Source organism: Carcharodon carcharias, chromosome 16, assembly GCF_017639515.1.
Source record: "Carcharodon carcharias isolate sCarCar2 chromosome 16, sCarCar2.pri, whole genome shotgun sequence".
Lineage (NCBI taxonomy): Eukaryota > Metazoa > Chordata > Chondrichthyes > Lamniformes > Lamnidae > Carcharodon > Carcharodon carcharias.
In genome coordinates, this window is record NC_054482.1 from 62,725,238 (window position 1) to 62,750,500 (window position 25,263).

Genomic DNA, 25,263 nt, shown 5'->3' on the forward strand with positions numbered 1-25,263 from the left:
ATCTGATTTCCTCTTCCATTCATGCCCTCATATCCCTCTACAAACTTTCTTTCCTCATATATGCATCACGCCTTCCTCTTAAGTGCTATCTGCTTCCACCGTTCCAGATGTCACTGCTCTGTGCAAAGAAATTCCTCTTAATGTTTTCATTTGATGTCAGTCGCTGTCATGTACTTCTAGCCCCTTGCTCTGGGCTCACCCACAAGTGGAAGCAATTTTCCCACACATACCTTATCCTGGCTGAATACAACTCTGTGTTTTCTTCTCCAGAGAAAAGAGTCCCAAGTCTGCTTAGTCCTTCTGGGTAGATGCACATTCTCAATTCTAAAATCCTTAAAGTGCTATCTCCAATACTTCAGAAACTTTTTTGTAATAAGACAACCAGAACTGCAGGATGTTCTCAGTGCGATTTCACCAAGGTGCTATATAAATTTAACATTACCTCTCTGCTCTTATGTTTTGTTTGTCTAGAATGAACTCCAGTAATTTGCACTCTATGGTCTTTAGATGTGCATTATGTTACAAACGCTGGTTATGTTTTAAACTGTCTTATTTAATTCAAGGTAAAATTGAGTTGTTTGGAGCTGGGGGTGGGGGGGGGGGAAGAGAATGTGAGCTCCTATAGAATCTGCTCAGAGAAAGCCCGTGTGATCTCGTACCGAATCTGCTTGAAGACTGGCCCATCAGACTTCATACTAAATCTGTCTCGAGACAAGCCCATGTGATTGATTGCCATGGGGACAGGGGTCCAGATCAAAACTTAATGAAAATAGGGTGCAAGTTTTAAAACCTGAACACAAATAAGGAGGCTGCTGGCTTTGCTATCTGCAGACTCAGACTCGCATAGACAGTGATTTGGGGAAGTTGACCCACAACAGTGTTGCTATGCTAGGCAGAAAGAAAAGGACCATTTGAGTTAATCTCCAAGCAGAGTGCTGGTGAGGACAGAATCGCTGTTCAAAAAAAAAAAGAGGGTGCCTTGCTACTAGAAGTCCATTTGCATAAGCTCTGAAGATTGAGTGAAGGGGACTTTGTTTAAAAGAACACTGAAGGTTTGCCCTAGTGGGGCAGGGAGAAGGATCCTGTTAAATCCAAGAAAAGCTTGGCACTTTAAACAAGACTTAATTTCTGGCAACAGTGTGGTGTAATGAATAAATGTGGTGTGGGGTTTTAGGGTTGTGTTCAGTTACTGGGGAGCAGTTTTTCTGTAGTGAAGTGTATTAGTTGTCTACAAAGTATTGCTTAGTCGTTGCTGATTTTAGTTTGTTTGTTACAGTAAGAGTCTTAAAATCTGAAACACTGGGCGATTCCTTTGCATAGGTTACTTAGTTATCGTTCTATACGGGGATTATAACAACTGCCAGAACTCATTGCTCTTCTATCCAGTTTATTTGCTTACCTTCCAAGGAATAAGTGGTCTCCTCATTTCTCCTACCAAAATTAACCTCCTCATACTTGAACTTTAGTTGTCATTTATCTACCCACTCTTTGTGTCTATGCCTTCCTGTACTTTGGTTCAGTCAGCCACATTAACAATCCGCCACTGTCAATTTAGTATCATGTACCAAGTTTGACAACATACCTCCAATTCTTCAACCCATTTACGTATGTGGTAAGTAATGATGATCCAAATATGAATCTTTGTGACACTTCCCACTTTGTTAGTCTAAGAAACATTCCTTTCTCCTATCCTCTGTTTAGTAGTCCTTGCAATCTATTTTGTTACCAAGCCCGTCTCCACCTTTGTTATGAATCCCTTACGTAACATCTTATTGAAGACCTTCTGAAAGTCGATATTTAAGACATCCTTTGCATTGTTCTTGTCCATTCTAAAAATACAAATGGAATGGTCTCTGCAATATAATTTATTCAATAGACTTCAGAGTAAATGTTTAGGTTTGCATCTCTTTAGATTTTTCAGTCATAACCACACAGTTGTGTGTATGAATGTTGTCTAATTTTCTTGTTATTCTGATGAACCAGCAGGAAAATTGCAGCTGGATATACTCACTCAGAAAAAGACAACTTAGTGGTGTAATTAAATCTATTTTGCTAGGAAATATTTCTGCTTTTACAGCTAAAGAAGTCCAAGTGTTCTAAAAGGCAGGTTTTACTTCACTACTACATCTGTAAAAAGAACCAAGACTCAAATAAAAAACGAGGGTCCAAGGAAAATTAGAATTGAAGAAAATCCACAATCAATGCCCTCCTGCTACAACAGAACAAAGTCTCCAAAAGTCAAGTACACTGTTAATTTAACCCCATCAAGAAAAAAATGAAAAATTCCAAATTGCACATAACTTATGTACCAATTATTTGTTATTCTTTCATGGGATGTGGGCTTCACTGGCTAGGCCAGCATTTATTGCCCATTACTAACTGTCCATGAGAAGGCAGCGGTGGAGCTGTCTTCTTGTATTGCTGAAGTCCATGTGGTGTAGGTACACCCACAGTGAAACTTGGGAGGGAGTTCCAGGGTTTTGAGCCAGCGACAGTGAAGGAATGGTAATATATTTTCAGGTCAGGATAGTGTGTGGCTTGGTGGGGAACTTGCAGGCAGTGGTGCTCCCATGTATCTGCTGCTCTTGTCCTTCTAGGTGGTATAAGTCACAGGTTTGGAAGTTGCTGTCAAAGAAACCTTGGTGAGTTTCTGCAGTGCATCTTGTAGATGGCTCACACTGCTGCCACTGTACATTGGTGCTAGAGGGAGTGGATGTTGGAGGTGGTGGATAGGGTGCCAATCGAGAGGGCTGCTTTGTCACTTGGATTGTGTTGAGTTTCGAGGATTGATGGAGCTGCATTCATCCAGGTGAGTGGAGAGTATTCCATCATACTCTTGATTTGCACCTTGTGGTGCGGTTGGAGCGGGGGGGTGAGGTGGTGAGTTACTTGCTGCAGAATTCCTGGCATCTGACCTACTCTTGTAGCCACAATATTTATATGTTAGTCCAGTTCAGTTTCTGCTCAATGCTAATGTTGGTAGCAGGGAATTCTGAAATGGTATTGCCATTGAATGTCAAGGGACGATGGTTGGGTTCTCTCTTATTGGAGATGGTCAATGCCTAGCATTTGTGTGGCGCAAATATTACCTGTCATTTATCATCCCAAGCCTGAATGTTGCCCTGGTCTTGCTGCATATTGGCACAGATTGCTTGAGTATATACTATGCATACAGTAATGCGCTTAGAGATAAAAGAGCATTTTTTCCATTTATCTTTCAAACGAAAATCAAATCTGATTGAAAGGCTATTGAACTGAAGCATTAATTATGTCTCTCACCACAGATGCTGCCTGACCTGCTGAGTGTTGCCAGCATTTTCTACTTTTAATTTCAAAATCAAATTTCCCTGGCTTCAAAGATAGTCTAGATGAGGTGCACATTCGGGATAGTTTCTTGGAACAGCATGTTCTGGAGCCAGAGAGCAGGCTCTACTAGATCTGGTATTGCGCAATAAGGTTAGAGTAATTAATGTTCTCATAGTGAAGGCGTCCCTTGGTAGCAGCGGCCATAAGATGATTGAATTTTATATTCAGTTTGAGGAAGAGAGGAGTGGGTCTGAGACTAAGTTTTGAAACTTAAATAAGGGCAATTCTGAAGGAATGAAAGCCGAGCTGGCAAAAGTGAATCAGCAAATTAGGTTAAAGGCTGAGTCAATAGAGATGCAGTGGCTAATCTGTAAGGGGATATTTCAGAATGCACAGAATACATACACTTCAACAAACAAGAAAATGTCCAAGGGATCGATGCACCATCCATGGTTAACTAGAAAAGTTAAAGATATCAAACAAAGAAAAAGCATATAATTGTGCAAAGATAGGTAGAAGTCCAGAAGATTGGACAGAATATAAGAAACAGCAAAGAATGACTAATAGACTAATAACAAGGGAAAATTTAGAGTATGAGAAAAAGCTAGCTAGAAATATAAAAACAGATAGTAAGAATTTTTATAAATATTTAAAAAGAGTTAACATGTGAGTGTTGGTCCTATAGAAAGTGAGTCTGGAGAATTGATAATGGAAAACAATGAGATGGCAGATAAATTGAACAGGTATTTGCATCAGTTTTCACTACAGAGCATATAAGTAACATCCCAGAAGTAGCTATAAACAAGGAAATGGAAGTTGGGAAGGAAGTCGGGAAAATTACAGTCACCAGAAAAGTGGTACTGAGAAAATTGTTGGAGCTGTGGGCTGACAAGAGCCGGACTTCATCTTAGGGAGAGTGAGACAGTTGATGCATTGGTTTTAATTTTCCAAAACTCCCTAGCTTTGGGGAAGGTCCCATTAGAATGGAAGATAGTAAATGTAACTCCATTATTCAAAAAGGGAAGGAGGCAGAAAGCAGGAAACTACAGGCCAGTTAGCTTAACATCTGTCACAGGGGAAATGCTATAAGCTATTAAATAAGTTATAGCAGGGCACTTGGAGCTTAAGGGCTCAAGGTCATCAAGCAGAGTCAACATGGTTTTGTGAAAGGGAATCATGTTTAACCAACTTATTGGAGTTCTTTCAGGAAGTAACTTGTGCTGTGGATAAAAGGGAACCAGTGGATGTACTGTAGAGTTCCAGAAGGCATTTGATAAAGTGCCACATCAGAGTTTATTGCAGAAAATAAAAGCTCATGGTCTATGGGGTAACATGTTGGCATGGACAGAAGATTGGCTGGCTAACAGGAAGCAGAGAGTTGGCATAAAGGGTCTTTTTCAGGTTGGCAAGATGCAACGAGTGGCGTGCCACAGGGCTCAGTGCGGGGACCTCAACTGTTAAAATTTATATAAATGACTTGGATGAAGGGATTAAAGGGATGGTTGCCAAATTTGCTGATGACGCAAAAATAGGTTAAGTGAGTTAGCAAACATCTGGCTGGTGGAGTTTAATGTGGGGAAAATGTGGAATTGTCCTTTTGGCAGGAAGACTAAAAGATAAACATATTATCTAAATGGTGAGAGATTGCAGAGCTCTGAGGTGCAGAGAAATCTAGTGCATGAATCGCAAAATGCTAGTATGCAAGTACAACAAGTAATTAGGAAAGCTAATAGAATGTTATTGTTTATTGAAAACAAAGGTAGGGAAGTTATGCTTCAATTGTACAGGGCATTGGTGAGACTACATTTGGAGTACTGTGTACAATATTGGTCAACTTATTAAGGAAGGATGTAAATGCATTGGAAGCAGTTCAGAGGAGGTTTACCAGACAAATGCCTGGAATGGGTGGGTTGTCTTATGAGGAAAGGTTGGACAGACTAGGCTTGTATCCACTGGAGCTTAGCAGAGTAAGTGCGACTTGATTGAAACATGCAAGATTCTGAGGGGTCTTGATGTGGATGTGGAGAGGATGTTTCCTCGAGGGAGAAGCTAGAACTAGGGGTCAGTGTTTAAAAACAAGGGGTCACCCATTTAAAAGAGATGAGGCAAAGATTTTTCACTCAGAGGGTCGTGAGTCTTTGAAGCTCCCTTCCTCAACAGTGGTGGAAGCAGAGTCTTTGAATATTTTCAAGGCAGAGGTGGATAGATTCTTGGTAAGCAAGTGGGTAACAAGTTATCATTGGTAGGTGGGATATAGATTTCAGGTTACGATCAGATCAACCATGATCTTATTAAATGGCGGAGCTGGCTCGAGGGGCTGAATGGCCTACTCCTGCTCCTTGTTCATATGTTCATTAATCCTTAGAGAAATTTTTGTCATAAAAGTTAGAAAGGTGCAAATTCAGCTAAGCCACACATTGCTTGAAATGCAAAATCGGCATGCGTATTGTGAAGTCCATCTTTGGCTATGTTCTTTCAAATAAAACGTTCTAGTCCCTGATCCTCAAATCCTGGCCTTGAGCATCGCCAATTTTAATTGCTCCACCATTGGCAGCTGTATCTTCAGCAACTGCTTGGACCCCATGCTCTTGAACTCCCTCCCTAAACCTCTCCACCTCTCTCTTTTCTTTTACGACTATCCTTAAAATCCACCTCTTTGACCAGGCCTCCAGTCATATGCCTCAGTATCTTATGAAGCTTGTCAAATTTTGTTTGGTGTTACCATGAGGTGCATGGAGACGTTTTACCTTGAAGTCATTATATAGATTAGTCGTTGTTGTAGAGAATTACTGAATTTATTCTATAGTTTTTGACCATAATTATAATCTTAATTGCACCATTGAAGTTTCTCTTGCCTAGTTTTATTTAGTTCTGTGTAACTCCCCCCTTTAACCTTGAATTTATTTTTTCAGTTTGATCCAGTTTTAAACTGGTGTCTTTTGCTTTTTCCTCTTATCCACCTAAGTTCAATTTTACAGAACTGCCTAAGAGATCTTGGTTAAATTGAGATTTTCAGGCAGGCAATTTATTTTCTCTCCGGTTTTTGCTATTTCTGCTGTTAGTCAGTAGGAGATTGAAAAGAATAGCAATAGTTGATAAAATCTTTTAACCCCACCTTGTTCTCCATTCTATCCTCAAATTTTCCATTCCTCAGACTGTAGAAGTATAAATCAACGCACCAGAGCAAGGAGGCATAGGCTAACACGGGTGGAAGAAATTTTTCATGCAGTGTTATCAACACTTTGAATCCCTATTACCATAAGTGGCAGACCATTTCTTCAGGCTACAGTTAGATGACCATATCCAATTTTCTTTTTATTCTGAATGGATGTGCCAAGGTAAGCTGAATGGATCCACCCTGCACCCCCCTCCCCCCCACCCCGCCCTTACTTGTATTTACTTTGTGATCTTACTTCCACTGAGAACCTGGCTAAATTCAGGAACTCAATGTGGGAATTATGGAAAAAATCCTGTATTTGCTACCCTGCACCCCACCCCCCTCCCCAGCCAACAAAATGTCACAGCATAATTTAAAGAATAAGCCCCACCCTAGAATTCGATCATTTTGTTAGTGTCTTCACTATTTTGCTCGTTTCAGTCTGTTTGCTTTTATATGCAGTTGATATGACTGCCTGCCTAATGATGAACCAGTTTGCACTGGCAACATAAATAGCCTAATTGACACTCCATGCTTTTGAAACCCAGCAGCTATCAATGCTATCACAGTTAGCACATGAAAGGCTCATTATCACACAGTTCTGTTGCTTCTTTCAACACAACTGACAGCCTTTGATCAAAATCTACACTAGCTTCCAATAAGAGAAAAATAAAGATGTTTTAATTAGTTGTAAGGTCTTGGCCTTTGAACATCAAATATCTTAGAACGCAGGATCAAATGTTTATTTTTTAAAAAAAGGTGATAGCAGAAAGCTGTGAACATGCACTGCATTCCACTGATGCCTGCTTACTCCAGATCAAACCTGCAGGCACTTAGTGTCTGAGAAAGCAAAGTGAAATTCCCACCCTTTATTTTCAAGCATCATCAGCTCTCAACTTAATTAGCTGGAAGATCAATTATATATTCTCAGGTTATATCATCTGACTCCTGCTGTATGGTCACCTCTGATCTCATCATGCTTAACACACCACTTTACAAAGGATGTAGCAGGGCTGCTCATTAACCCAGCTGTTCCTTTTTAAAAGCAAGCCTTTCTTCTGAAGTTCAATTATATGTTTTTTCCTCAACAGTTTAAACTATTGCCAATAATGAGGAGGAATTAGTGTTTAATTTTCTCACTACTGGAACAGATATTGTATTCTCTTCTATTGTAAATAGGACTTTTATTTCCCCTATATCCAAATGAATAAACGGTATGAAAGTGAGATTTGGCACATCCTTACATTAAGCAGTACAATCTATAGACGGCCCATCCTAATTCACTTAGAAAATATAATCCAATTAAATATTTCAGGAAAAACGCCGGAAATTCCTCAAGACTCCAAGTCATAATTGCCCATTGCACATACATACTTAACTAAACTAAGTTTCTCTTTGAATAGCTATTAAGAACTATTTCTTTTATGAGGATACATGCAAAGTCTTCACGTTGCATTCTAATTTCAATTGCATTCTCGTAAGCACCTTGTCTGCTAATAAATTTACTGATCACTCTCTTGAAAGCTATAACCCTCCACTTCTACTGCCTAACCCACACCTTCTTATGACGTTATATCCCAAATGTATTCACTTTTCCTATCCTATTTTGAACCAATGTTCACTTGTCCTAAAGCTTATATTACTGCTGACCATTTTTTTGGAATCAGTCCGTACATTCCATTCATAATTGAATATGTCTCAGAAAGAACTCCTTTTGTTCCCCAAGATTCATGCTTGGAAGCAGTTCCACAGGCATCAGCAGCCCTCCAGTGCCAGCCCCGGTGGCATCAGCATACTAACTAATTTTACAGGTCATCAAGGTAGGACCCAATCCCATGCTCATTTGCTGTTAATATACATACACTTTCCACATGGTTCACGGGTTTTTTTTCAGCAGTGATCCCTGGGCTCCTTTATGCTTCAGCGATTTGGACAATCTACAGCAGGCACCTCAAAGCACTGGAAAAGTACCACCAGCAGTACCTTTGCAAGATCCTACATATGAACATGCGAATTAGGAGCAGGAGTAGGCCACTTGGCCATTCAAGCCTGCTCTGCCATTCAATGAAATCATGGCTGATCTGATTGTAACCTCAACTCCAGATTCCCATCTACCCAATAACCTTTCATCCCCATGTTTATCAAGAATCCACCTCCACCTTAAAATCATTCAAAGACTCTCTTCCTAGAAAGTGGAAGAGGTGTTGCAAAGACACTCAACCTTCTGAGAGAAAAAATTTCTTTGCTCTGTCCTAAATGGGTGGCCTCTTACTTTTAAACAATGGCTCCTCGTACCCACAAAAGGAAACATCCTCTCCATATCGATCCTGTCAGGACTCAAGAACTTATATGTTTCAATCAAGTTGCCTCTTACTCTTCTAAACTCCAGCAGATACAAGCCTAACCTGTCCAACCTTTCCTCATAAGGCAATCCGCACAATCCAGGTATTAGTTTAGTAAACCTTCTCTGAACTGCTTCGAATACATTTATATCCTTCCTTAAATACTAGCATACTAGCTTTTTACAATTCATGGTTCACTAATGTCCTTTATGGAAGGAAATCTGCCACCCTTACCTGGTCTGGCCTACATATAACTCCAAGGCCACAGCAATGTGGTTGACTCTTAAATGCCCTCCGAACAAATTAGTGTAACAGCAATTAAAGACGGGGAATAAATGCTGGCTTAGTCAGCGACAGCCACATCCCATGAATTAATTTAAAAATGCACTAAGATCCCTCTGCACCTCAGAGCTCTACAATCTCTCACCATTTAGATAATATACCTAATTTTTCCTGCCAAAATGGACGATTTCACACTTGTCCACATTATACCCCATTGACCAGGTCTTTGTTAACTCATTAACCTATATCCCTTTGTAGCCTCCTTGGGTCCTTTTCACATCTTTTAGCCTACCTATCTTTGTCATCAGCAAATTTAGCGACCATACCTTTTGTTCCTTCATCCAAGTCATTTATATAAATTGTACAAAGTTGAGGCCCCAGCACTGATCCCTGCGGCACACCACTCGTTACATCTTGCCAACCAGAAAGTGACCCCTTTAAGTCTACTATTTCCTGTTAGCTAAACATGCCAATACATTATCTCCTAAACCATGAGCTTTTTTTTTGCAATAACCTTTGATGTGGCACCTTCTACAGTACATCCACCAGTTCCCCTTTATCCACAGCATATACTTACTTCTTCAAAGAACTCCAATAAATTGGTTAAGCATGATTTCCCTTTCACAAAACCATGTTTACTCTGCCTGATTACCCGGAATTTTTCCAAGTGCCCTGCTATAACATCTTTAAGAATAGCTACTAGCATTTTTCCTGTGACAGATGTTAAGCCAACTGACCTGTAATTTCCTGCTGTTTTCCTCCCTTTTTGAATAAAGGAGTTACATTCACTGTTTTCCAATCTAATGGAACCTTCCCCGAATATAAGGAATTTTGGAAAATTAAAACCAATACATCAACTATCTCAAGATAAAATCAAAATACTGTGGATGATGGAAATCTGAACCAACAACAGAAAATGCTGTAAAAACTCAGCAGGTCTAACAGCATCCATGGAGAGAAAAACAGTTAACGTTTCAAGAACATTATTCAGTAGAAGTGGAGGGTTATAGCTTTCAAAAGAGGGATCAGTAAATTTATTAGCAGACAAGGCGCTTACGAGAATGCAACAGAACAAGACGTAACTTTGCATGCATCCTGATGAAAGAAATAGTTCTTTAAGGCTATTCAGAGAGGAAATTAGTTTAATTAGGTGTGTATATGCAATGGGTAATTATGACTTGGAGTCTTGAGGAATTTCCGGCATTTTCCCAGAAATATTTAATTGGATTTTTTTTTTCTCTCGAAATGTTAACTCTGTTTTTCTTTCCACATCAACTACCTCACTAGCCACTTCTTTTAAGACCCTAGGATGAAGTCCATCAGGACCTGGGGACTTGTCAGCTCGCAGCTCCAACAGTTTTCTCAGTATCACTTTTCTAGTGGTTGTAATTTCCCTAGTTCCTCCCTCGCTTCTATTTCCTGATTTAGATATTTCTGGGACATTACTTGTATCCTCTATAGTGAAGACCGATGCAAGATACCAGTTCAATTCATCTACCATCTCCTTATTTTCCATTATTAATTCCCCAGCCTCACACTCTATAGGATTAATGCTCACTTTTAAATTAAAAAAAATTTAAAATTAAAAAAATTCTACAGAAACCCTTACTATCCATCCATCTTTATATTTCTAGCTAGCTTTCTAATTTTCCTTCCTTATCAATCTTTTGGTCATTCTTTGCTGCTTTTTTATATTCTGTCTAATCTTCTGACCCACAATCCATCCATGTTATATGTTTTTTAAGTTTGCTATTTTTTTTTTTAAGTTAACCACAGATGGTGGATCCTCCCCTTGGAATTTTTTCTCTCATTGGGATGTATCTATTCTGTGTATTCTGAAATATTTCCTTATATGTTTGCCACTCTATTGACCTATCATTTCATTTAATTTGCTAGTTCACTTTAGCCAGCTGTGTTTTCATGCTTTCATAATTGCCCTTATTTAAGATTAAAATACTAGTCGTGGACCCATTTTTCTCTCCCTCAAACTGAATGTAAAATTCAATTATATTATGATTGCTACCATCTAGGCGCCTCCACTATGTGGTCATTAATTAATCCTATCTTGTTGTACAATACAAGATCTAATATAGCCTCCTCTCTGGTTGGTGCCAGAATGTGCTGTTCTAAGAAACTATCTCAAAAACATTCTATGAATTCCTCATCTAGGCTCCCTCAGTCCACCTGATTTTCCAATCTATATGCAGATTAAAATTCTCCATGATTATCACCATATCTTTCTGACAAGCTCCCATTATTTCTTCCTTCCATTATTTCTTCCTTTATACCCCATCCCCATTGTTGCTGTTAGGGGGCCTGTACACTACTCCCACAAGTGACTTCTTACCTTCATCATTTCTCATCGCTATCCAAACCGTTTCTACCTCCTGATTTCCTGAACTTAGGTCATCCCTCTCTAATGTGCTAATATCATCTTCAATTAACAGAGCTACCCCCCCCTCCAACTTTTCCTACCTTCCTGTACTTCCTAAATGTCACGTACTCTGCAATATTCAGGTCCCACGCTATGCCATCCTGCAACCATTTCTCTGTAATGGCTATGAAATCATACTTATTTATTTCTATTTGCACCGAGTTCATCTGCTTTGTTTCAAATGCTACATGCATTTAGATACAGAGCCTTTAGTATTATGCTTTTATTATTTTTGTAACTCTAGCCTTATCTGATGATCTACTCTTAGATTTGTACTTCCTGTGCTCTGTCCCTTCCTGTCACAGTCTGTTTATTGTTTTCCACATTAATACCTATCTCTCGTCTTTTCTCTACTCTTTGATTTACCACATCTTCCCAAATTTGTTCTCTTGTTCCCACTATTCAGTTTAAAACCCTCCCTACTTCCCTAGTCTTGCAGCTCACTGAAACACTGGCTCCAAAGCTGCACTTGTTTGCCTCCAGATCTGGTGGCAAGAAATGGGGTATAACAGCATAATCCTCTTCAAGCCAATATGCCACCATTGAGGTGCTAATTACTCAAAACCAGCTTCACTGGGCAGAACATGTCGTTCATCTGCCTGACACCTGACCCCTGAAGCAACAATTCTACTCTGCACTCAGGTTCAGCTGCAGTCTCCCAAGGAGAGCAGCAAAAATGCTTTACAGATATCCTCAAAGCAATCCTGAAGAGATCAAACATCCCTGGTGACACTTGGGAGTACCTGGTTTGTGACTAATCAAAATGGAGAAGGTTCATTCAGGAAGGCACCAAACACATCGAAAGACTTTGTCAGGAAGATTCAGAGATTAAGACATTGAAGAAAGTGCACAAACTCCAAGAACCCCATCTACCTGACCCTTCAAGCCAAACCTGTCCCACATGTGCCAGGGTCTGCAGATTGCATATTGGACTTATCAGCCATCTCAAAACCCATCAAACCAGTGTGGAAGCAAGTCATCCTCAACCCCTGAGAGGAAACCCCAACTAAGTTAGTTACGGAATTAAATTGGACAAATATACAGCACACTCATATCCCAGAACATTAGAGTTCTCTGCAATAGCTCAGTGGATAAATGCACAAAGCAGTGTGGTACGGAAGCATATCACCCATGAAGATTCCGGGTCTGATCCCTGGTCCATTTTGGGTTTTGCATGGATACCCAATTACCTTGTCAGCAGCATCTAAACTATGATACAAAGCAGTGAGCTAGGGGAAAGAGGACCAGTGGCTCTAATTAAAAGTACACATGAGTATAATTGTTTTAAGGGCAAGCTGTTGGGGAAACTAAAACAGATTTAGCTTTTGACTTTCCTGTTCAGGTATTGAAAAGAAATGTTATTTTGTTGGGGATTTGGAAGGAAAAGTGCCCATCTCAAACACCCCTTCCCATAACCACCAGAACAGTAATTCAATTTCGATCAACCAGAAGTGGAGGTATGATTTTCTGAAGTGAATTTGCAGGCACTTATTGGACTGTCCGCCCAAGAAAAGCCTAACTGAAAGACATTTAATGAAGCCATCTTTAGGCAGTTGCCATTAAAGTGGATAAGAAATCTCCTAATAATGATGACAACAATTGGCAATTCTTAGTCTAGTGCAAAATCTAGATATACCAAAAGTTCACCAGCCAAGAACTGAGTAACTTGAATTTTATTGCTTTTCTTTTCACTGAAACCTAATTTTCAAAGAAAACTGGGCATGATTAAAGATGCATTGACCTATCAAAATTTAAAATTACAGTGTATTTAAACCATTTTTTCTGACTACACCAAATTTCTATCTACTCTTAAATTTTCATGTAATGTTCTCAATGAGTAGTGAAATGCAATGTTAAGATCCATTGTGTTCCATAAATCAATCTTGATTCGGGCCACCTATTCTTAAAAATCTGAAGTTGGTTTGTGCTAAAATCAGCTACCATTTAACACAAAAGTGGGAATTTAATGCTTCAGAATTGATTCAACAGAATTTGAATGAAGTAACTTTTGAATTAAGGGCATTCTGTACTTGGTGACATGTTTTTCTGGCCCCATAAATTCTGATATGTTGAATCATTTATTACTGTGTAGTTAAACATGGAGCACAGCTTAGTCCTGCAGGTGTACAGGTATTAAAGCTGTCCAGGCTTTAGTGGTATTTAGGAGTTCTCAGCCATTTTTGGTTTCTTTGTATTTCACTGTTGTTTCATTCGCTGATATGGAGCTTAAGCTTCAAAGCAGAGAAAGGGAAAGAAATTAATTTCCATACCTCCACCACTCAAGAGGCTTTGACAAAAAAATCGAGCATACCATGGGCATTCTACTAGAAATTCACCTCATCCTCAAAAAGAGAGATATTGGAAGAGAAATTCTTCATTCATGAAGTGAGGTAGGCGCGCTGGCATTGGAGGAGAGCCTCATGAGAATGTGATTATAATTCTATTATAAAGCAGAATTTCAGAAAATCTCACTGACAATCAATTTAAGGGAAAATTTAGTCAACCCTTTATGAAATAAGCACAAAAAATTATTTGCCTGAAGCTTCTTTGGCTCAAAATTGTTTAAAATTAGTTTAGATTTTCAACCAATATAATAAGCTTTTACAAAAGGCAACACCATTTGAAAATACACTGCATTTACTTAGAGAAATTATGCATGTGCTTGTTAAGTTCTCGCCTACATTAACATTCCACCTTTTTCTTGATATTGGTTTCATTTAACAATTCCAATTTATCAAATCACATTCAATTTTCAGTTCGCTTGACAGTATTTTTGCAGAATTTGCCTGCTTATGCATTTACTACCTTCCCTAGAAAAGCTAATTACAATTAGACTCAAGAGTCTTGTGGATCTTCTTAAATGTTTAATATACTATACACTTACATTCAAAGAACAAAACTTTGAGGATAAAAATGCGATGGGAATTATAATGCTTTGGTAATGCAAATATCTACTCTGTTCAACGGAAAGACATTCAAAGAGTAGGCACGCTCAAAGAATGAACAATAAGGAAACTATGTTTTACAGCAGTTCAGCGACATTGAAGACTACTATGTACAATGATCATAGAATCATAAAATGATTACAGCGCAGAAGGAGGCTATCCAGGCCATCTCATCTGTGCCAATTCTCTGCAAGAGTAATTTAGTTAGACCAACTCCTTGGCCCTTTTCCTGGAGCCTTGCCATATTTTTCCTTCAGGTTTTTATTTAGTTCCCTTTTCAAAGGCACAACTGAATCTCTGTCTAAAAACAGAAAATGCTGGAAAAACTCAGCAGGTCTGACAGCATCTGTGGAGAGAGAAACAAAATTAACATTTTGAGTCCGTATGACTCTTGTTTAGCTCTGAAGGCAAGTCACATGGACTCAAAACGTTAACTTTTTCTCTCTCCACAGATGCTGTCAGGCCTGCTGAATTTTTCCAGCATTTTCTGCTTTTATTTCAGATTTCCAGCATCTGCAATATTTTGCTTGAATCTCTGTCTACCCGTGCAGTGCATTCCAAATCTTAATCACTCACTACATTAAAAAAGTGTTTTTCTTCGTGCCACCTTTAGCTCTTTTGCCAATCACTTTAAACCTGTCTCCTCTGGTTCTTGACCCTTTTGCCAATGGGAACAGTTTGCGTCCACCTACTCTGTTTAGATCCCTCTGATTTTGAACACCTATCAATTCTGCTCTCAACTTCCTCCAGCTTCTCTGTCTATCCACAAAAGTCCCTTATCCCCAGAACCATTCTTGTAAATCTTCTCTGCACACTCTCCAAGGTCTTCACATCCTTTCTAAAATGTGGCACCAAAAATTGGATACAATACTCCAGTTGAGACCAGACCAATGTTTTATAAAGGTTCATCGTTATCTTTCTTGCTCTCGTACTCTTTGCTTCAATTTATCAAGATCAGGATCACATAGCCTTCTTAATGCAACGTGATACATTTGGTAGGAAGAACTAGGAAAAGTAATATAAACTAAAGGATACAATTGTAAAGCGGTGTAGAAACTGTCAACCTGTCCCACCACCTTCAACAATTTGTGCACATATAACCCAACGTCTCTGTTCCTGCATGCACTTTACAATTGTATCATTTAGTTTACATTGCTTCTCCTCCTCCCTACCAAAATGTATCATATTATTATGTTAAATTGCATATGCCACCTGTCCACCCATTGCATCAACCCATGTCCTTTTGAATTCCATCAATATCCTCCTCACAATATTGTGACAATATTTGTGTGCAATGTCTCATTTGAAATTATGCCCTGTACACCCAAGTCTAAGTCTTGTAAATCAAGAAAAGCAGTGGTCCCAGTCCTGACCCCTGGGGAACACCACTGTATATATTCCTCCAGTCCAAATACAACTACTCAATTCCTTGTCACTCAGCCAACTTTGTATCCAAGCTGCCACTGTCTCTTTTATTCCATGGGCTTCAACTTTACTGACAAGTCTATTATGTGGCATTTTATCTAAAGTCTTTTGGAAGTCCATATGTGTACCAGCCACATCACCCTCATCAACCCTCTGTTATCGCATCAAAAACTTAATCAAGTTAGTTAAACATGATTTGCCTTTAACAAATCAGCACTGGTTTTCTTTAATTCATCCACACTTGTCCAAGTGACTGCTAGTTTTGCCCCAGATTATTTCTAAAAGCTCTCCCACCAACGAGGTTAAACCAACTGGATTGTGTTTGTTAGATTTCTCCTTGCAGCTTTTTTTTTTGAACAAGGGTGAAAACATTTGTAATTCTTCCGTCCTCTGGAACCCTCCCTGCATCTAGAGGATTGGAAGATTTTTGGCAGAATCTCTTCAATTCCCACTTTTACTTCCTCAGCATCCTCAGGTGCATACCATCCAGAACATTGTGACTTATCAACCTGAAGTACAGCTAGCCTTTCAAGTATCTCCACTTTATCAATTTTTAGCCCATCTAATATTTCAATTATCTCCTCTTTTATTATGGTATTCATAGCTTCCTCTTTCTTGGTAAAGACAGATGCAAAATGCTCGTTTAGCATCTCAGCCATGTTCTTTGCCTCCATGCATCAATCCCGTTTTTGGTCGTGAATCAGCCCAACCCTCCTCTTCCTAATGCTTCTACTATTTATATGCTTCTGCAGGAAGATTGGATTCTTTGAGTTAGCTGCCAGTCTCTTCATACTTCACTCCGAACTTCCTAAATTCAGCCTGGTTCCCACTTTTTTTTTAACAACCTGGCATTTGTCACATGCCCCTGTTTTTGCTTCATCTTACTCAGTATCTCTTTCATCATCCAGGGAACTCTGGTTTTGGTTGCCCTACCTTCCCCCACATGGGGATGTACCTTGATTGTACACCAATCACCTTCTCTTTAAAGATAGCCCATTGTTTGATTATAGTTATGCCTGTCAATTTTTGATTCCACTTTTCCAGGACATATGTGGTTCAACCCACTGAAATTAGTGCTAGTCACTTAAGTATTTTTACTCTAGGTTGTTCCTTATCCTTTTCCATTGCTAATCTAAACCTTATGGCACAATGATCACTTAAATATTCAGCTATTAATGATTTTATCCACTTGACCTACCTCATTCCCCAGAATCAAATTCAACGCTGTTCACTCCCTCGGTGGGCCAGAAATGTAAGGCTTAAGAAAACTCTCCTGAACAGACTTGAAAAACTCTTTCCCCCTCTCTACCTTTTACACTATTACTATCCCTGTCTATACTAAGATAATTGAAGTCCACCATTATCACAACTCTATTAGTTCTTCCATTTTTAGTTTCTTACAAATTTGTTCCTCCATAGCGTTTCCGTTAATTGTGGACTATAGAGAACATCTAGCAGTGTAATGGCACCTTCTTTGTCTAACTCTGAACAAAAAGATTCTATCCATGGCCCTGCCTCAACATACTTCCTCTCCAAATATAATATTCTCCTTCATGAACATTGCCACTCCTCCTTTCTTGCCTTCCCTGAACATCTTGTATCCAGGAATTTCCAGTAGTCACTTCTGACTTTTTTATGGGCCACTACATCACATTCCCACATGGCTAGCAGTGTCTGCAGCTCACCAACCTTATTCACCATGCTTCGTGTGCTTACACCTATGTGCTGTAAATGTTAATTAGATCTTACTGTGTTCTCTTAATCTGACCCCACAAAATGACTATTTCTTGCTCCAAATCCTTTGTGTGCCTTGTTTCTCTTTTCTACTACTACATTCCCCCTGCCAAATTAGTTTAAACTCTCTCCGACAGCACTAACAAGCCACTCAGCGAGGACATTAGTTCTGACTCTGTTGAGGTGCAACCCACCCGGCCTGTATGGCTCCCACCGCCCCCAGAATCAGTCCCATTATCCCAGGATCTAAAGCCCTTCCTTGTACGCCATTTCCCCAAGCATGCATTCATCTGCTCAGTCTTCCTATTTCTACATTCACCAGCACACGGCATCAGGAGTAATTCATCAGTAACAATTTAACAAATTCAAGATTCCAGCCTGGTTCATAATACCTCCGAATCAAGAAATTTTTATACCTGAAGTGAAAGCATTTAATAACAATAATCTAATCAACTTAATTTCCTGTCATATAGATATCAAATGACAAGTTTTAAACCAATTCAATTCAAAACTATTGCATGCTTTCAGATATATTTGATATAACCTAATATTTAGTGCAAGTCTAACTGTTCCTGGGTAACTATTAATGCAAGACACCAGAACCATCCAATTTGCAATTTAAATCACACTTTTGGATGGTTCCAATCACAGGGCAATTGCCCAATGGAAGTCTGAACTTCTCAGCCTTACCTGGGGACTTCCGGCAAGGGAGGGTGGGGTGTCTACAGCGCATCTTTGGGGTACCCCCCCAAGTTACGGCAGCCTGGAAGTTATGATTTTCTTTCTTACAGGTCATAAATACACAGCTAAATTAGTCATAAAGCTATGGTCAAGTAGCTCTTAATTTTGGTAAACACCACACGAAGGCATTTCACAGTTCAGTATCTTAAAAGTTGACATAAGCAACCTTGCAAAAAAAAAAATCCAAATCAATGCACATTTATCTACCAACACAATAGGTTAGAATTCCTTAAATTATGCAGAAATTGCCACCGGTTTCTACACCAAAAGAAAATGCAGTCTAAGTTGCCAGAGAATATTAACATACATGCTAACATTTTTAAAAAGTGTTAAACCAATGGAAATCAGCATAAATAATTGGGTGTCCCACCCACCCAGAAAATGTGGAAAATATCCGATTGAAACTTAACTTTTCATAGCATCAAAATCAAATTATCATTTATGCACATTAATCACAGCATAATCACAAAAATTGTTGAAACTTTTATCTTTTTAATGTAACAGATTCCAACGTCAGAGAAAAAAAAATACAAAAAGTGCAGGTCTCAGCAAGGAAAAATATTTTTTTAAACACAAAAGAAGGTCTTTTCTTTAAACGCAGCATAAATACCAGAAAATAACTTTAGGTCCTGGTGCATCTAAAACTTTTTGTTCATAAATTCACACCCATTCAGGAAATCTGCATTCCCTGATCTTTTGCACGTGAAAGAAGCGAAGCTGCAGCAATAAGTAAAGTTGCATTTCACTGGTGCAAATGAAAGAACAAATTTGTAGATACTTAGGCCTAAAAATGGGAAGTGTAGAGCTCCTCAGGGAAAGAAACAGAGCGACTCCACTGTTATGCTGAAAGTTCCCAGAAAATTTAGGCTCATAGGTATATTCACAGAAAATTGTTTTAAAAAAATTCCTACACATTTGTGCAGAAATTGAAACTAACTTTCGTTAAAAAGAGTTACAAAGTACAACTCGCACTACAAACAATCCTCATACACATCTCCACCTTCTGCCCCAAAGCCTGCATGAATTCCCATACTATTTCAGTCAAAACAGTAATGGAGGCAATGTTATTACTTTCAGATAACATGTAACATACATCAACCCCATAACATACATCAATAGAGCAAAGTAAAATATACAAATTGCAAAATTATTTTTTAATGCCAAGATGATGGTACCTTGAAGTTAATATGCAGAAAGAAACTTAATTTGATGGAGCAGAAGTAGACTTTACAAATCTGTCAGGCTGTTTTTAAGAAATGGTTTGAGACAGAGCTCCAACAAAGTTAATATAAATCGTTGAAAGTTATAAAAGTAGTTCAATTTCTGTAATGATCACTTCTATTTTGTACTTCATTTCATTCCTACGCACCTAAAACAATATAGAATATCTATTTCCTTTATTACACAATACATTAGAAGAGGTGCATGTATAGATGTTAAAAAGGAAGAATGAGATTGCAATTGATTTTTACAAGTACACCACCACTGACACCTGCTGGTATCTTTTGCATTTGAAGCAACTGTGTTCTATTTTTTGCTTTGAAACACATTTGAGAATAATTTAAAATGTTTTCAAATATACTTTAGGAACAAGTTCAAATTTCTTCCCTTCCACAACACCAATCCATTTTCCTTGCTCCTCCATCCACTTCATGCTCATTCCAGCATTACCCACTTCATTCTGTTTTTTCTCTCTCATATACTTCTTTTCGGGCCTCTGCCCCCGCTCCCTTCTGCCAGCCGCCGCCCCCGCTCCCCTCTGCCAGCCGCCACCCCCACTCCCCTCTGTCAGCCTCCACCCCCCCTGCTCCCCTCTGCCAGCTATCATAGGAAATCTGGATAACTGAAAGGGCTAATTGCCAAAAAAACCAATGAAGCCTTATGTACATAAAGTATTTTTTAAGTGAACTAAGGAGATACAAGTCATCAAGGCTACCAGCTCAGAAAGGGATTGTTAGGAGACAAATGGACTATTCCTTATCTGAATGTGTATAAGGCTCTCAGTTAAAAAGAAACAGAAATTGTGAAGTGAAAGTATTACTTCATGTCTTGATTCTCAATTCACTAATTTAAAGCCATCAGGGGTGCTAACATGGCTCAGATGGTTGGCACCTAATGCACAAATACTTCCAATACAATTAATCAGGGATAAATTGAGGGGATTTCCTTGACAATCAAGGATACACAAAGCCCTTTTAAGTAGTAAAAAAAGTATGAGCATATGAACAACGATGGGCAGGCAAAAGTCCACTGTTCTATCTAATCTTTCAGTAGCAGTGGTAGATGTTTAATTAGATGTGTATAGGAGATCTTTGTCTGCTGTATGCAGATGATTGCCTCTGCAGAAAGAAGAAAATGTGTGTCCAGGAAAATCAGTCCTCATCCTGTGACAGGACAGAGGTGTTCCAGAGGTTAACATTTTATGGCTGTAAAAGCATGTCACTCAGATGCCACTTATCTCCCTAAGATCAGGGAAAGTGAAATTTAAACTAGCCAGTCCAGATACAGCTCCCCGCCTCCCTCCTCCTCTCCCTTTTCTCCTACCCCTTCCTTCTCCCCCCACTCTTGTCTTGTTTTCTCCCAACTCACCCTACCTCAAACACATTCCTTCAACCACTCCAGTCTACTGGTATTTCTTCTCTAATCTCCTACGTCCGTATACCCTAGTTCCATCCTTCTTAAAATCCACCCCTCTCTTTGGTTAAGGATCAATTTTCTTTCCTTACACCCCATCCAGATATTTTTCTAAGGTATATAAATGGGGGTGGCATTTTATGGCATCTGATTAAAAAAAATTGGAATCTATTACTCTTATCGCTAATTACATCTCTTTAAAGGCGTGTAAATCTTGATTTTTTTTAAATATTAGAAATGAATATGCATCAACAAGGTTGACTTTAGTCATTATCCAAGCACTGCAGAGTGCTTACATTCGCACCAATAATATGGTTTCCCAGGGTCAAGCAACTCCAGGCTAGCCCTCAGACCTGTATGAAATCGTACTTCCTGTTGCTTGTAATGGAGCGGCTCCATGACACTCCTCATATTAGACCATTAGAATGGTGCATCAGAGAAGGAGACCTTCCCTGATACAGAAATAGGGTCAATGCTAAAATTGCCTTTTTTGAAAAATATTGAAATATTTTATTAGGGCTATTGTCTTGTAAACAAAGCAGGGAGAATGTTTAAGAAAATATATATTCCCTTTTTGTTTTTTCATCTTCAAATTACTTCCTTACCTTGATTGATGATTGCATTTGCATTGCCTAAATTATCTGGCTTGCTAGTCAGGGCATTCACCATAACCTTCAACCTCTCCCTAAGGTTTGACATTTGACTGCTGTCATTCTGCTGAGAGAGAAACAAGTACGATATTAGCAATAATTGTTGAATATGGTCAGCAATTAACTGACATGAAGCATCATTATTCTTGGAAGCTATATCAGGAATTCATGACGTGCAGTGTTCACTTCAATGCAGAACAGAATAGTTTGGAATCTTGGCTACATGAGAAAAATGCTGCACATCAGAGAACTTATTGCATCAATTTTCACCTGGGCCATATTAGGACATCTAATCTCAGGGGAAATGAGGTGAAAGGAGGACCTGGAGACAATCAGCATACCTAGATGAGTGAGCAAAGACAGGATCTGGAGGCAGTCAGCAGCACCTAGAAGGGCGAGTGAAAAGAGGACCCAGAGGCAGTCAGTTAGGAGAGCTATCCAAACTGTGGATCCAAAGTGCAGCGGCTGTATTCTGAGAGAAATCGAAGTGTGACATCACAGGAAAACAGATAAGTGATTGGCTGATGAATATTTTGCTAGTTTATCTTCAAATTTATTAGTAATTGTTAGGTTTAATAGTTGTCGACAGGTTTACTAACAGTAGTAAAGGTTATTGGGAGTGGCAGTATTTATTAATTATAAATTAAGAAAAATAAATTTACACATAATAAAGATGGCATGGCAGGTGATGTGCAACTGCAGAATGTTTGAGCTCCTGAATGCCAGTGTGATGCAGGAAAAACATGTCTGGAGCAAGTGCCTGTGGCTTGATGAGTTTCAGCTCAAAGTCATCAAGCTGGAGACCGAGCTGCAGACACTGTGACACATCAGGAGGTCATATAAGCAGTGGAGTAAACAGGAACATAGTGGTAGTAGGGGACAATACAGTCAGGGGGACAGGCACAGTTCTCTGCAGCTGAGAGCAAGAGTCCAGGTGGCTTTGTTGCCTGCCCGGTTCCAGGGTTCAGGACATCTGCTCTGGGCTGGACAGAAACTTGCAGTAGGAAGGGGAGGATCCTATGGTCATGGTTCACATAGGTCCCAACGACAAAGGTAGGAGTAGGGAAGAGGCTCTGCTTAGGAAGTAAAAACACAAAATCTCAAAGGTAATCATCTCTGGATTATTAGCCAAGCCATGTGCAAATGGCATTGAGTAAATAAGATTAGGGAGTTGAATGTGTGGCTGAAAGATTGGTGTGGGATAAATAAGTTTCATGGAGCACCGGTACCAGGACTGGGGAAAGTGGGAGCTGAACCATTGCGACAGTCTTCACCTGAACCACTTTGGTACCAATGTTCAGGGGAGTCGTATAACTAGGGCAGTAGAGATGGGTTTTAAACTAAATAGTGAGGGCAAGGAGTCAAGTATAGGAAGATGTGATCAATTGAAGAGAGAAGACAAGGCAAGAGAGCAGGTAGCAATAAGAGAAGTGATAATCAAGAGCATGGCAGGAAGGGACAGAGTGTACCAGCTTAAGAGTGCACCAGCAGATAAGGCCAGAGATTGCAAAAATAGTAAAAAGATATATTTAAAAGCTCTGGCTCTGTATCTGAATGCACGTAGCATTCATAACAAAACAAACGAATCAGCTGCTCAAGTAGAAATAAATACGTATGATCCGACAACCATTACAAAGACATGGCTACAAGATGACAAATGCTGGAACCTGAATATTCAAGGGTACATAACATTTTGAAAGGACAGGAAAGTAGGAAAAGGTGGAAGGATAGCTCTGTAAATTAAGGATGGCATTAGTACAATAGAGACACATGATCTTACTGATTCTACATTAGAACTAAAGTTAGGTCACTTGTAGGAGTAGTTTATAGGCCCCCTAACAGTAACCACACCGCAGGACAGAGTTTACAGGGAGTTGGTGGCATAATGGTATTGCCAATGACTAGTATTCCAGAGACCCTGGGTAATGCTCTGGGGACCCGGGTTCGAATCCCACCATGGCAGATGAAATTTGCATTCAATAAAAATCTGGAATTAAAAGTCTGATGATGGCCATGAAACCATCGCTGATTGTTGTCAAAACCCTCCTGGTTCACTAATGTCCTTTAGGGAAAGAAATCTGTTGTCCTTACTTGATCTACAAGTGACCCCAGACCCACAGCAATGTAGTTGACTCTTAAATCCCCTCTGAACAAGGGCAATTAGGGATGGGCAATAAATGCTGGCCTAGCCAGTGACACCCACATCCCCCCAAAATAGAAATAATGGGGCTTGTGAGGAAACCTTTGCCAGAGTGTTTTTGATCATTTTAATTTCTTAGAGCTGTGCTTTCTTGAGCCAACCAGAAAGCAGGATTTTGCTGATCTGATAATGTGCAAAGAGATAAGATTAATTAATGACCTCATAACAAAGGTGCCCCTAGGTAGCAGTGATCATAACATGATCGAATTTCGTATTCAGGGAAAGAAGAGTGGACCCAAGACTAGTGTTTTGAACTTAAATAAGGGCAATTGTGAGGGCATGAAGACAGGGCTGTCTAAAGTGAACTGGGAAATTAAGTTAAGGGCTAAGTTGGTAGAGATGTAGTGGTGGACATTTGAGGAGATATTTCATAACACTCAGCAAACATGTATTCCAATGAGAAAGAAAGACTTCAAGGGAAGGACATCCCACCTGTGGCTAACTAAGGAAGTTAAAGATAGTATCAAATTGAAAGAGGAAGCTTACGATTCTATGAAGATTAGTTAGATTAGATTAGGAGGTTAGAAGACTGAACAGAATATGAAAACAGCAAAAAATGGCTAAAAAGGGGGAGAAATTAGAGTACAAGAGAAAGCTAGCTAAAAATATGAAAACAGATAGTAAAAGTTTCTACAGGTACTTAAGAAGGAAAAGATTAAGTGAATGAGGGTCCTCCACAGTGACAGTCTGGGGAATTAATAATGGAAAATGACAGATGATTTAACAGATATTTTACAAACCGTCTTCACTGTCAGAAATAAGTATCCATTAAGAGGTGTAAAGGGAGGGAGGAACTTAAAACAATTACAATCACCAGGGATTGTTGATCAAATTATTAGAATTAAAAGATGACAAGTCCTCAGGTCCTGATGGACTTCATCCTAGGGTCTTAAAACAGGTAGCTACTGAGATAGTAGATGCATTGGTTTGAAATCTCCAAAATTCCCTAGGTTCTGGAGAAATCACATCAGATTAGAAAATATTGAATGTAGCTCCTCTATTCAAGATAGATGGGAGACAGAAAGCAGGAAACTACAGGCCAGTTAGCCTAACAACTGTCATAGGGCAAACGCTGGATTCTATTATTAAGGAGGTTGCAGTGGGGCACCTAAAATTTCAATGCAATCAAGTTTTATGAAAGGGAAATTATGTTTGATGAATTTATTAGCATTCTTTCAGGAAGCAACAACGTGAATAAAGGAGAACCTGTGGATATGCTATACTTTGATTTCTGGAAGACATTTACAAGGTGCCACATCAAGAGTTACTGCACAAAATAGAGCTCATGGTGTAGGGGGTAACATATTAGCATGGACAGAGGATTGGATAGCTAACAGGAGGCAGAGAGGAGGGATAAATGGGTCATTTTCCTGTTGGCAAGATATAACGAGTGGAGTGCCACAGGGTTCAGTG

At 39.3% G+C, this 25,263-nt stretch overlaps 1 protein-coding gene across 7 annotated transcripts in view; it reads right to left on the reverse strand.

The window, feature by feature from the left end:
- Positions 1-25,263, reverse strand: part of efcab14 (EF-hand calcium binding domain 14) — an 88,315-nt gene that overhangs the window by 9,351 nt on the left and 53,701 nt on the right. For 4 of the 7 annotated variants that reach the window (XM_041207752.1, XM_041207749.1, XM_041207751.1 and 1 more), the window contains one exon: positions 21,606-21,714. In XM_041207752.1, coding sequence (XP_041063686.1) covers positions 21,606-21,714 — 109 coding nt within the window. Of the gene's footprint in view, positions 1-21,605; positions 21,718-25,263 lie in introns of all 7 variants that reach the window. The other 3 variants (XM_041207750.1, XM_041207748.1, XM_041207746.1) reach the window with 1 other exon arrangement.